The sequence below is a fragment of the Myotis nattereri genome, assembly GCF_964212035.1.
Source record: "Myotis nattereri genome assembly, chromosome: 2".
NCBI classification, from domain to species: Eukaryota; Metazoa; Chordata; class Mammalia; order Chiroptera; family Vespertilionidae; genus Myotis; species Myotis nattereri.
In genome coordinates, this window is record NC_138076.1 from 132,871,223 (window position 1) to 132,884,610 (window position 13,388).

Consider the following 13,388-nt stretch of genomic DNA (forward strand, 5'->3'; position numbering starts at 1 on the left):
AACTCCTCCCCGGCCGCTGCCCGCCCGCCCGCCCGCCCATACCTGCGAGTGGTTCCACCAGGGGGTGGCTTAGGGAAACCTCAGGAAAAGCGGGCCAGCGAGCAACGCCACCGAAGGGACAGTCATGGTCTACCTCGTCCAGGTCAGTAGCGCAGACGCGCCCCGGCCGCGGCTGCGCCTCCCGCCTCCGGGTGGATCCCCACCGCCCCAGTTCGCTCGCAGCCTCGCACTGCACGCCGGGAAAGGCCTCCCTCCACTGTTCCGATACTTCAGTTCCCAGGATGCACAAGCCTCCAAGAAGAACTGCAGCCTGGGATTTGGAGTACTAATTCTACGCCTTGTCGTCGTCCTTAACGCAGAATCCTGGGAACCTGCTAGGAGATCTAAACGTAAAGCATCACCCACGGTCGTGAAATGTAGGCTCTTTTTGCATCCGGGACCTTGTCCCAGTCTTGGCTGGGTGGAGAATGGTGTCGCCTAGCAGCCGCCGCCGCTATTGCTTGCTGGGAACCAGTTGGCGGGATCCAGTGTCCGCTTGGAACCGCGCTGGGGAGCGGTCGGGCGTAGGTGCGGGCCCGGCTTGGTGGATGCGGTAGATAAGAAACCTCCGCTGGTTGCCAGGCGTGCTGGGTGGATCCTGGTGAGCAGGAGCTGCGAACCTCTTCCCACGCAGGTTCTTTAAGCCTCAGGGCCCGTGTGCAATAGCCCAGCTTCTCCGCCCCTTAGTCTGCTTCGAAATCCATCTGCCTTCTTGCTTCAGCCCTGTTTACTCCGACCCAGATGCACTCCTTTCAGTCGTTTATTTCTGCACTCCACCTCACGCCCCCCCCCCCCGCCGCCCCCCCCCCCCCCTTGCCAGCTCCTCCGAATCAGGGTCAGCCTTCCAAGCACCCCCGCGCTTGGCACCATTAGATGTTCGCGCGCCTTTGGTGGTAAAGAGCTTGGAGAAGGTTACTCGAAACCTTAGTTCTGACCTAAATTAGTTTTAGCAAGAGAGTTGTCATAGTTTATTTAGCCGGTACAATAATTGATGGTTTGTACCAACTGCTCTAATTTTGAGGAAGTCTGTTTTACTCACGTATTTGTTACACAATTAAGGAGCCATAGCATAGCTCTTTGCTAACACCAGAGTTATAATAACGTAACCTATAAAAAGTGTAAATTACTGTAAAAACAGTAATGCTGTTTACCTTGAAAATGCTAATATCCACCTGTTTTGTTTCAGACGTTAAAGCATTGCTAAGGAATTCAAGATGCCACCTAATATAAACTGGAAAGAAATAATGAAGGTTGACCCAGATGACCTGCCTCGTCAAGAAAAATTGGCAGATAATTTATTGGTTTCTTTATCCAAGGTGCTTAATTGACAGATAATGCGTAGACATAAACATATAACTATGCTGAATCTAAGTTGTCCGTGAAGTCATGAGTGGTTTAACTGGAAGAATTTTTATATTTTGCTTGAGGGTTATAAAATATAAAATAGTTGCTTTTCTGTTTACTTAGGTGGAAGTAAATGAGCTAAAAAATGAAAGTCAAGAAAACGTGATACACCTTTTCAGAATTACTCAGTCACTAATGAAGGTTTGTATGTAGTAGGTTTTAAAAACAGCTTTGACTATTAGGAAAATTTAATGATCTGTTCTTAAATAAGTTAATCTTTCTGAAAGTGCCTAAATCACCACTAAAAAAGATATCATCACATGTGATTTGAGAATTTTAGTGTGTAAAACATTGCTAGTTTTTGCTCTAAAGTTCCTAAAAGAATATGTAGGGGAAACAGAATGGGTATGTTTAAAAATAACATAGGGAGGTCCTCTGTTAATTATATTAACATAATCCTGAGGTAGAAATGAAAAATGCAGATGACTGCTATAGGGATTTGTTAGAAGGGGAAGAGAGTTAAGTGTGAGAAGACCTCATTATAGGTCAAGGACTGATGATGTTTTAGGTAAGTGGAAGGCAGTGGGAAAATGTTAAGGAGCTTCTAGAGCTGGAGGCTACCATAAATAAAAACTGGGAATTGAGAATGTGTATATTCTTTACAGTTGAGGAGACACGTGCAAAAAGTTTATAGCAGCTTACAGAGGAAACATGGTGGGTATTTGTATAGTTTGACAGCCTTGTTATTTTATGTTGTCAGCAGTGAGGACTCATTAAAGGGTTTTGAGCCACAATTGATAGATACAAAAATATGCATTAGGAAGGCTAACGTGGATATGTTAATAGGACAAATTGAAGGATATAACGTAAAGAAGGAGACTAAACATAAAATTATGGACTAGGACAGCTGTGGGCAAACTACGGCCCGAGGGCCGGATCCAGCCCGTTTGAAATGAATAAAACTATTGAAAAAAAAGACCGTACCCTTTTATGTAATGATGTTTACTTTGAATTTATATTAGTTCACACAAACACTCCATCCATGCTTTTGTTCCGGCCCTCCAGCCGGTCCAGTTTAAGAACCCATTGTGGCCCTCGAGTCAAAAAGTTTGCCCACCCCTGGACTAGAATAATGACAGAATTGAAAAAAGAAATAGAAAAGAGAAAAATAAAGATATTGGAAAACATTACAAAAGGAAACATTAGCAATACTTGATGTAAGACTTGAGAGAAAAAGAGGAAACAAAGATGTTTTAAACTGTTAAGAATCTAGAAATTATAGCCTTAAGGAAATCATGTAGTATTCATGTAACAAATATTTATTGAATGTCATTGTGTGACAAGCACTGCAGACACTAAGTATTGGGAGAGCAAATAAAATTCTCATTTTCAGTTCTTACATTCTAGTTTAAAGGCATATTAATGTTAGCTTTTTTTTTTTAAATACTTAGATGAAAGCTCAAGAAGCAGAGCTAGCTTTGGAAGAAATTGATAAAGCCGGAGAAGAACAAGCAAAAGTTGGTAAATACCTTGAGAAAAGTTTATGGTATTAAGAGATTAGCCAAAGAACATATTTGCAAATTCCATGGACACAGACAACAATGTGGTGAAGACCAGAGGGAGGTGGGGTTGGGTGCTGCGTGGAGGTGGGCAACGGGAGGGAAAAGAGGAGACATCTCTAATAGCATCAACAATAATTTTTAGAAAGTTTATGCTGTTAGATTGTGGAATCCATTTATTCACTAAACAATAGAGAATTAGCTTTAATATAATCTATAAAATTTGTATATTCTATTTTGAAAGATCACTCCAACTTTATGGGTCTGGTATAAAATAGTATTTTTCCTCTTACATAACAACCATATAAAATCATAATGTAATCTTTAAAAAGAATTAATTTTATTGAAATTTATTTAAAAGCTTGATAAATCTGACCATTTGAAACATTTATTTATTTATTTATTTTAAACAGAAAATAAATTCCAAACTGAATTAATGAGACTGGAAAGTGAACTGGAGGTATGTCCTTTTGTATTCTCTAGGGTATAATTGTTGTTACTTTTATTATTTGGAATTGTTGTTTTTATATTTTTATTTTTATTGGTTAGAAAAATCACAAGAATGATATTATATTCATACTTATTTGTTCAATATTTATTTTACATGCCTATTATGTACCTTAAATTCTATTAAGAATTGAGCATTCAATTGTGAACAAAACAAAAACATTCAATAATCCTATAAAGGCTATGGTTTAGAGAGGTATACAAAGGATTACTAATAACTGGTAGAGTGAGGCATGTGGAAATTTGAGGAATAGTGACAGAAGGTATAATAGAAACATCTTTTGAGAAAGCCAAGCAAGAGTCAAAATAAGAAATTTATTGTTAAGGAGCTGAATATATTGAGATTCCTGAGAATGTGGGACGGAATGTGATACAAATGGGTTAGATTTTAAAAGGAGGAAGGGAGCATGAATGGATGTGTACAGAAGCCTTTAGTTTGTAGGTTTTGTGCCTGGAAATTGAGAGAATGCAGAGAAGGTCTTCTGCTAAAATTAAGAGTAGGAGATGTGTAGTCCAGTTTTAAGGAAGTCAGATAAAGCAGGACATATAGAGATTACTAGATCTGGAGTAAGACTATGTGAGTTCAAATCCTGATTCTTTTATATGTTAACTCAGTGAATTTTGTTTTTTATTTCCTATTGTATATTCTGCTTCTAGGATAATACCAACTACTCTCAATACTTACTAAGTAAATTAAAAAGTCTGATCCATTCTGTGTTAGTGTATGGCCTGAGAGTTGCTGTTAGAAGAATAGAGCTATTGGAGATGTTGGTAAGAAAGTGGTTGAAGTGATGATTATGAAATCCTAGCTGAATAGGCAAGTAAGTCAAGATTAGAGTGGTATGAGAAGTTAGGGAGAAGAGGAGTCAAGGGATTAAAGGGTCCCATGAGGTCAAAGGCAGATATCTACACTAATAAGAGAGAAACATGCAAATTGGTGTCACTCCACTACACCTGCCAGCCAATCAGGGCAAGTATGCAAATTAACCCAATAAAGATTGTGGCCGGCTACGGAGCTGGAGGCTTGGGTTGCCCCCGGTGATGGAGGAAGCTAAGCTTCCCGCCGCCCTGGCCGCTGCTCAAGGAGTGGCTGGGGGCCTGGCTCACCAAGGGCGACCCAGGCTTCCAGCCTGCCCTGGCTTCCCGCCGCCCTGGCCGCTGCTCAAGGAGTGGCTGGGGGCCTGGCTCACCAAGGGCGACCCAGGCTTCCAGCCTGCCCTGGCTTCCCGCCGCCCTGGCCGTTGCTCAAGGAGTGGCTGGGGGCCTGGCTCACCAAGGGCGACCCAGGCTTCCAGCCTGCCCTGGCCGCCGCTCAAGGGAGAGAATAACACACAGGCGCTGCCAGGAGCCTGAGAGATCAATACAGAGGGGCGCCTGTTCCAAGACTCCACGGTGCAGCTGGGGCAAGCCCCCAGCGGACACACACACACACACACACACACACACACACACACGGGGCGCCTGCTCCGAGCCTCTTCTGCCAGACTGTATGACATCTACTGAGGGCTCCTGGACTATGAGAGGGGGCAGGCTGGGCTGAGGGACCCCCACCCCCCAGTGCACAAATTTCATGCACCGGGCCTCCAGTCCTGGAAATAAAGCAGAGAAAGCTCCTTCCTGAACAAGGTCCTGGTGTGGGTGTGGGAGTGGGAATTAATAATGAATTCTAGAAGCAAGTTAAAAAAAAAAAGGCCAAGAATGAAAGTTATCTAATCTAATCTAATAAAAGACAAACATGCAAATTGACCATACCTTCACTACGCCTTAAGCCACGCTCACCAGCCAGTCAGAGCAAGTATATGCAAATTAACCCAACCAAGATGGCAGCTGGCAGCCACGGAGCTGGAGCGAGCAGGAGGCTTGGTTGATCCGGTGATGGAGGAAGCCAAGCTTCCCGCCTGCCGTGGCCGGTTCTTAGCTCCACTGAAGGCAACAAAGTTTCAATTATAGAAGATAAATAAACCCCAGTTACCTGCTTTCAGCCAGCCACGGAGCTGGAGCGAGCAGGAGCTGGCTCTGAGCTCCACTGAAGGCAACAAAGTTTCAATTATAGAAGGTAAATAAATCCCAGAATAATAAAAAAAAAAGAGGCTGGGAGATTCTGTCGCCGGGGGGGCTTGGCCAGCCTAAAAACGGCCCACAGGCCCTCACCCAGGCGAGCCAGGCAACCCAGTGGGGAACCCCCACCCTAAAGGGGGTGTGGCCAGCCTGAAAACATCCATCAACCCCTCACCCAGGCTGGCCAAACCTCCATGGGGTGAGGGTCCCCACTGGGGGGGGGGCTTGACCAGCCTGCAAACAGCTATCAGCCCCTCACCCAGGCTGGCCAGGCACCCTAGTGGGGACCCCCACCCTGAAGGGGTTGTGACCAGATGCAAACAGCCATCAGCCCCTCACCCAGGCTGGCCAGGCACCCCAGCGGACCCCTCCCCCCCAGGCCCCCCCTGATCCAGAACACCCTTCAGGGCAAACCAGCCGGCCCCCACCTATGCACCAGGCCTCAATCCTATATAATAAAAGGGTAAAATGCAAACTGACCCTAACAGCAGAACAACTAGGAATGACTGGTCACTATGGCACACTCTGACCACCAGGGGGCAGATGCAAAATGCAGGAGCTGCCCCCTGGTGGTCGTGCACTCCCACAGGGTAAGCTCTGCTTAGCCACAAGCAAGGCTGATGGCTGCCAGCACAGTGATGGTGGGAACCTCTCCCTCCTCCTCAGCAGCACTAAGGATGTCCGACTGCAGCTTAGGCCTGGTCCCTGCTGGCAAGTGGACATCCCCCAAGGGCTCCCGGGCTGCCAGAGGGATGTCTGACTGCCAGCTTAGGCCCAATCCCCTGGGGAACGGGCCTAAGCCAGCAGGTGGTCATCCCCCGAGGGTCCAAGACTGCAAGAGGGCACAGGCCGTGCTGAGGGACTCCCCCCCCTAGTGCACAAATTTTTGTGCACCGGGCCTGTAGTCCTATTAATAAAAGCCCAGCAACCGAACAGCAGAATGACCAGAATGATCGATCAACCAGTTGCTATGATGCACACTGACCTCCAGAGGGCAGATGCTCAATGCAGGATAAGCAGCACTTCTACAGCAGGCAGATCCCCACAGGCCACGCCTTCCACCAGTGCATGAATCCCATACACCGGGCCTCTAGTATAGATATAAATATTGCTTAGAGCAGTGGTTCTCAAACTGTGGGTCGTGACCCCTTTGGGGGTTGAACGACCCTTTCACAGGGGTCACCTAAGACCATCAGAGAACACATATATAATTATATATATTGTTTTTGTGATTAATCTCTATGCTTTATGTTCAATTTGTAACAATGAAAATACATCCTGCATATCAGATATTTACATTATGATTCATAACAGTAGCAAAATTACAGTTATGAAGTAGCAACGAAAATAATTTTATGGTTGAGGGTCACCACAACATGAGGAACTGTGTTAAGGGTCGTGCATTAGGAAGGTTGAGAACCACTGGCTTAGAGAGTCTTTTGATGGAAGACTATGACCATGTGCCAAAAATTCTCAATGAATTTTCTGAGTGTTTGGGAAGTTGGTAGTTTGCTTCTGTCCTGAGTAGGTAGAGATCTGTAGCTGGGTGTATTGAGGTTTTGAAGAATAGTGCAGGGATGATAGCTTGGAAGTTGCATAAGTAAATCATCACCTCTTGACCCTGAGATATGTGGATGTAAATGAGCATTTTCTGATTGACAGAGTTTCAAAGCAACTTAGTATACTAAAGGAGCCAATTGCAACTACGGCAAGGATTTGGAAAGGATGATTCAGTAAAAAAGATTGAGGATGTAAAATATTACCTTATCTTGAAGAGGATTTTCAATAGCACGAAGGAAAATTTTTGAAGCATGGGGAAAAGGAGGAAAATTTAGTTAAGGTAGGGTAACAGAATCTGGTGAAGTGATGAATGTAAGACAGATTAGATGACCAAAGGATTCGAAGTTTTGGATCATGACCCAAAATAACAGGAATGTGAAGTGAAATGGATTTAGTCTGCTGCAATATTTTAAAGATAATCAGATGAATAACTAAATTCATTGTAATTAAAATTAAGCATTCAGTTCTTTAGTTGCACTAGCCACATTTCAAGTGCTCATTAGGTACATGTGGATAGTGGCTCCTATGCTGAACAGTGCAGAGAACATTCTATTCTAGAAAGTCCTATTGGATAATACTGGTCTAAATAGTCTGTGATATAATAGTAAGGGCAGGTTCATTCAGAAAAAGACAAGTATCACATTTTCTCACTTATATGTGGAATCTGATGAACAAAATAAACTGATGAACAAAATAGATCCAGAGGCCTTAAAGCATGAAACAAACTGATGAATTTCAGAGGGAAGTGGGTAGGGGGGATGGGTAGAGATTAACCAAAGAATTTATATGCATATACGCATAACCCATGGACAGACAATAGTTTGACGAAGGGCTGGGGAGGGGGCAGGAGCAGGTTGGAGGGCGGTCAATGGGGAAAAAAGGTGACATTTTTAACACTTCCAACAATAAAATAAAATTTAAAAAAAAGAGTAAGGGCAGGTTAACACCAGGGTTCAGTGACTGGGATGAAGGTTCTGGTAGTTTGTAGCCTGGTTTCAGAGCTCTGTTATTCAGGGGAAACCTAGATAGTTCATCTGTTTTCTGTGCCTTGGCAGTTTAGTTTGGCTCAGAAGCTATAAGAGAGCCTGAGTAATTCACCGTCTGTTCTTCATAGGTCTGGGTGGCTCAGGAAGAGCTTAGAGGGTTGTCATCCTATGAACTAAATCTTAAATAAGCTAAATTTTAAAATATTTCTTAAGGTAATGTGACTTTAAATATTATAATATACATTTAAAGTCAAGATAGTTGTTTGTTGTTGATTTATTTTAATCTCTGAATATGGGATTAATTTATACTTTTGGTTTATTTAAGATGGCACAACAGTCTACAGGTGGACGTGACACTCGGTTTTTACGTGATGAAATTCACCAGCTTGAAAAGCAATTGGAACAAAAAGATAGAGAATTGGAGGACATGGAAAAGGAGTTGGAGAAAGAGAAGAAAGTTAATGAACAAGTAAGGCACAGTTTTTCAGTGAATCTTAACTGTTTAAGTTATCTAAAATACACCTGTTTATGCTTTTTATAGTTATTCATAACTATCAGTTTTTATGGTTGTATTTTTATGTGAAAATTGATGTAAACTTATCTCTAAGGTTTTATATTATAACTAGAGGCCCGATGCACGAAAATTCGTGCAAGAGTAGGCCTTCCTTCCTCCAGCTGCCAGTACCAGCTTCCCTCCTGCACCCGGGTCCCAGTTTTCCGTCCTCCAGCCTCCGGCAGGCACCCGGGACCCGGGCTGGCTTCCCCGGGCTGTCCGCAGGCACCTGGGACCTGGACTGGCTTCCCTCTGGCCTCAGCTTCATCAGGTAGGAAGTCTGGAATGAGGTCCAGGAGACGTTGGTCTAATTAGCATATTACCTTTTTATTATTATAGATTTGTGTGGTCATCACATCTTCATAATGGATTGGGTACTTCTAGTGAATATGACTTGGAGATTAATTCTTTATATTTGGAGGTACATTTTTCTCAGGATTACAATAGTTTTACATAAAATTTATTATTTGGTCTGGAAAATTGGTATGAAGAAATTAATAGACATTTGAAATATTGTTTTTTATATCTGCCATAGTTTATTTTGGGAAAAAAGGTATTTTTTATAATCCATTTATATTAGTAATAGACTTAGAAATTAATCCTTTAATGATGTATTCATAATGATTAATCAGATTTCTTGTTTTGAGGTGTACTTCACATTATGTAATATATAGGTTCTTAAAAAGTTGTGCTAATGCCAGCATTTTGTAAATCAATGCATACTTTATTTATTTATTTATTTTCCAATGCATACTTTAAATCATGACATTTCATCTTTTATACGAGCATAATTTCCTATTACCTCTTACTTTAGTCCTTATGAAATAATTTATGCTGTGTTCACTTAAATTTTGTTTGAGGAAAACATTTTTTTGTAGATAAGTTCGTATTTCCTGTCAGAAAATAACATGTTTTAATTTTGGCTCAGCTGTCAGTAAAATTAGTACAGAATTGGATGCCTACCTGTGGTTAACTGTTCCATACCTGATGCCCAGAAGCTTTTCCTAACTTTGTGTCCTTTAGAAGGTCAATGTTGTATTACATCTTGATAATCTTCTTCCATCCATTGGTTATACATTTTAAGTAAACAACAGAGATTTTTAGGTGATTTGCTATTTAAAGAGAATCCATCATAAATTAATTTGTAAGAAAAAGCATCCCCATTCTTGATATGTCTATTTTACTATGTAATTTTGAAAAATCATACAGTGTAAAAAGTAGGGATTGATGCCATCTAAAGGTTAGGATTAAACTCTTAGAGCATTATCTGTTTTGTTGACTCAATAAAACATAACAGACCTGTGGATTTCTTAATAATCATAACGGATCCAACATATGCTATACAGTAATACAGTTGCTTAGGGGGATGTCTGTTTGTGTAGTTTTCTGTCTGGCCCATATATTAGTCAGTTTCTTACTACTCATCACACACCCTTAGCTAATCATAGCTACCTGTTCATTCAGATCTTAGACTACTATCTTTATTCATAGGCACACACACAGAAAACGTGAATCAGGCCTACGTACTTTGCAGCTGTTAGGTTCCTTAAGATGGAATATGGCTATGAGTTGCTCTGACAATTTCTTTTTTGTTCATAACCAGTCATTCGGTTTTACTGAGTATTTACAGCATGCCAGATAATATGCTGAGTACTAGGGATATAGTGGGCAACTAATTGTATTCTGTTTCTCCATGATATTCACTGTCAATAATAATTGTAACATAGAGATAATATAATACTTTGGGGGTACATATGTATATAAGAATATTTTGGGATACTCTGGGGAGTAATACCTAAATCAGTCTTGATATTCAGGAAGTGATCTGTAAACTGAGACCTGAAGTATGAGTTAGCCTGGCAAAGACAATGGGATGTACATGGTGGTTAAGAAAAGCTCATCTGAGTAGAAGATAAAGCACTTGCTAACACCTAGAATATTTATTTTGGCTTGAATGTAGATAAAAATAGCCAGTGTAGAGTTCTTACTATGTGCCAGACACTACATATACATTAGTTGATTATTCCTTATTTGATACTTATATGAAATAGGTGACATTTCTTTCATGCTACAGATGAAGAAACAGACACAGAAAGGGTAATTGCCCATAGTTACACAACTAAGAAGTTATAAAGCCATGATTTGAATCCAAACTTACTCAAGAATTTGTGCTCTTAATCAATGCACTATATCCTGCCTTCCTGTTTTGTTTTTTAATTAAAAAAAAATGATTTTGGAGAGGAAGAGAGAGAGAGACAGAGACAGAGACATCGATCATCAACGTGAGAGAGATACATTGGTTGGGTGCCTCCTTACGAGCCCTGGCAGGGGGTTGAAGCTCCAGCCTTTTGGTGCACAGGATGACACTCCAACCAACTGAGTCACATGGTCCAGGGTCTGCCCTTCAGTTTTAACATTCATGATCCTCTGGAGAGATAAGCAAAGGCCTGTTCCTGAGAAATTTGGTCTTTTTTTGAAAGGAGCCAATGAAGAATTTTGAACACAGGGATATCATGATCAATTCTATGCTTTTAAAGTTTACTTTGTAGAGAGTGGATTGACGGGGGTAAAGACTAATTAAGAGGCATTTCAGGCAAGTGTTGAAGTAATGACTGAGTGGGGGGGTTAGGGACATAAATACATTTGAGTGATGTAGATGTAATTGGACATGATGAAGGATTGCTTGTTGGTGAGGTGGGAGGAATGGGGAGTCCACCTAATTTTCTGGGTTGGACCACTGAATAGATGGAGTACACGAGAAACACTGGATAGATGATAAGGATTTGTAGGTTATCAGTCTAGATATTGAAGCCATAGAAATTCTTGTTAGGCAGATCTCTGAGACATAGAAATGTCTAATGAAGTAGGAAGAGATGCTTCAAGGAACAGCTCAAGGAAGGACAACTAACAAGAGTGTGATGCTTCAAAAACCAAAGGAAAAAAGGGCGTAGGTAGTGGTAAATGCTTTAGCCTTAAGTTCTTGACATCTCTCTACTTGTTAACACGTTTCAATTCAAAACAACAAGACTGTTTCTTAGCTCCCATATAATAATAACTAGAGGCCTGATGCACGAAAATCGTGCAAGAGTAGGCCTTCTTTCCCCTGGCTGCCGGCACCGGCCTCCCTCCCGCACCCAGCACCTGGGCTTCCCTCTAGCCATTGGCAGGCACCCGGGACCCGGGCTTCCCTAGCAACCCTGGCTTCGTCCGGAAGGTTGTTGGAAGGACATCCAGGAAGACATCTGGTCTAATTAGCATATTATACTTCTATTATTATAGATAATAATAAGAAGAAGTAATTTTTAAGACTTATATAGCACATTGCATTTTATTATGAATTTTCTTTAAATTTTAAAAACCTGCATATTGTCATAACGATTGCAAGAAAAATAATACTCTTATACTGTTCATATAGGCTCAGAAGTTAACATTTTGCCGCATTCTGTGTGTCTTTATACACAGAAACTTATTTCTTTCTCATTGCTGAGCCATTGATAATTGATTTCAGATCTTATGATACTTCATATTAAATATGCAGATATCATGATACTTCATACTTAAATATTCAGTATGTTTCACCTGAAAAGTGAGGTATTTTCTAACATAACTGCTCTATAATTAGCATAGTAGGGAAATATAATATATTTTATCTATTGACTCAATAATGCCCATCATAGTCTCCCTGCCCACTATCCAAGGTTCAATCAAGGATCTCATATTGTGATTAGTTATGTATTTACAGACTTTTAAATATGTTATAGTTGGCACACATTGTGATTCTGTCTTCTTCTTGAGATAAGGAGGAAAAGCAGAAAAGTGAAAGGTCATAAGAGAGATTGGATTTGACCATAGGTGAAAAAAATCCGCAATAGTGGTAATAATATGTGCCTGTTTAGAGAAACTAAAGAAAAGAGTCACAAATGAAATCATATACATGTGGAGAAGAGAACAACACTTCAAAATTTTTTGATATTCCATGCATTGAATATTGTGCTAAGGACTTTATATGCATCATACTTAATTCTATGTCAACATATGAGATGAGAAAACTGAATTTCAGAGATGTTAACTAACTTGTTCACACTTAATTAGAAAGTGTTGAACAAGGTATATAAACCTAGGCCAGTCTGATTTCAAATTTCTTCTTTTTAACTATTATGTTTTACTACCTTATATTTATAAATAATTTAATGTTCACTGGTAGCAAAGAGTATTCTAGCCTTGACATAGTACAACTGTGAAATGATAAAGAGCTTGGACAGAACACTATTCATTATTAGGATATATGGGTAGAGGAAGGAATAATGGTTTTTGCTTTCTGTATCCTTGGTTAGAATTTTTTGCCTTTTTATTTTTATAATTTTTGAACTCAACCTGTTTTACTTCCTAATTCTTAGTTTTCAAAAATTTTGTCTTATTATTTATGTCTTGGGTTGATATGAAGTCCTTAGTAATTAAATATACTTTCCTTTATTGGAGAGGATTTAAAATTTAAATTGATTAGATGAAAATCTGGCATATTAAATTACTGCTGAATTTTATTTATTCATTTGCTCTTTTAGTTGGCTCTTCGAAATGAGGAAGCAGAAAATGAAAACAGCAAATTAAGAAGAGAGGTTGGTAAAAAAATTTTAGTATCTGTGGTGTTTCAACAAAGATACTTTTAAAAAATTTTTTAAAAAATTTATGCTGTAACCAGAACTGGAATCATCTAAGTAAGTGATGTTTTCAAACTGGCTGATTTTATGACATGACTTTGTGTCAGGGAAATAGAAAATGAAT

At 40.5% G+C, this 13,388-nt stretch overlaps 2 protein-coding genes across 3 annotated transcripts in view; one reads left to right on the forward strand and one right to left on the reverse strand.

Annotated features, from left to right (window-relative positions):
- Positions 1–828, reverse strand: part of TMTC3 (transmembrane O-mannosyltransferase targeting cadherins 3) — a 65,022-nt gene extending 64,194 nt beyond the window's left edge. Inside the window, exon 1 of one of the 2 annotated variants that reach the window (XM_081081471.1) lies at positions 43–828. The gene's annotated coding sequence lies outside the window, so the exon portion shown is untranslated. The remainder of the gene's footprint in view (positions 1–42) is intronic. The other variant, XM_081081470.1, reaches the window with a different exon arrangement.
- The window catches only part of CEP290 (centrosomal protein 290), a 119,846-nt gene continuing 106,906 nt past the window's right edge, over positions 449–13,388 (forward strand). Inside the window, exons 1-7 of the mRNA XM_081081463.1 lie at positions 449–640; positions 1,226–1,355; positions 1,507–1,584; positions 2,835–2,904; positions 3,356–3,402; positions 8,379–8,522; positions 13,169–13,222. Coding sequence (XP_080937589.1) covers positions 1,254–1,355; positions 1,507–1,584; positions 2,835–2,904; positions 3,356–3,402; positions 8,379–8,522; positions 13,169–13,222 — 495 coding nt within the window. The 5' untranslated portion in view covers positions 449–640; positions 1,226–1,253. The remainder of the gene's footprint in view (positions 641–1,225; positions 1,356–1,506; positions 1,585–2,834; positions 2,905–3,355; positions 3,403–8,378; positions 8,523–13,168; positions 13,223–13,388) is intronic.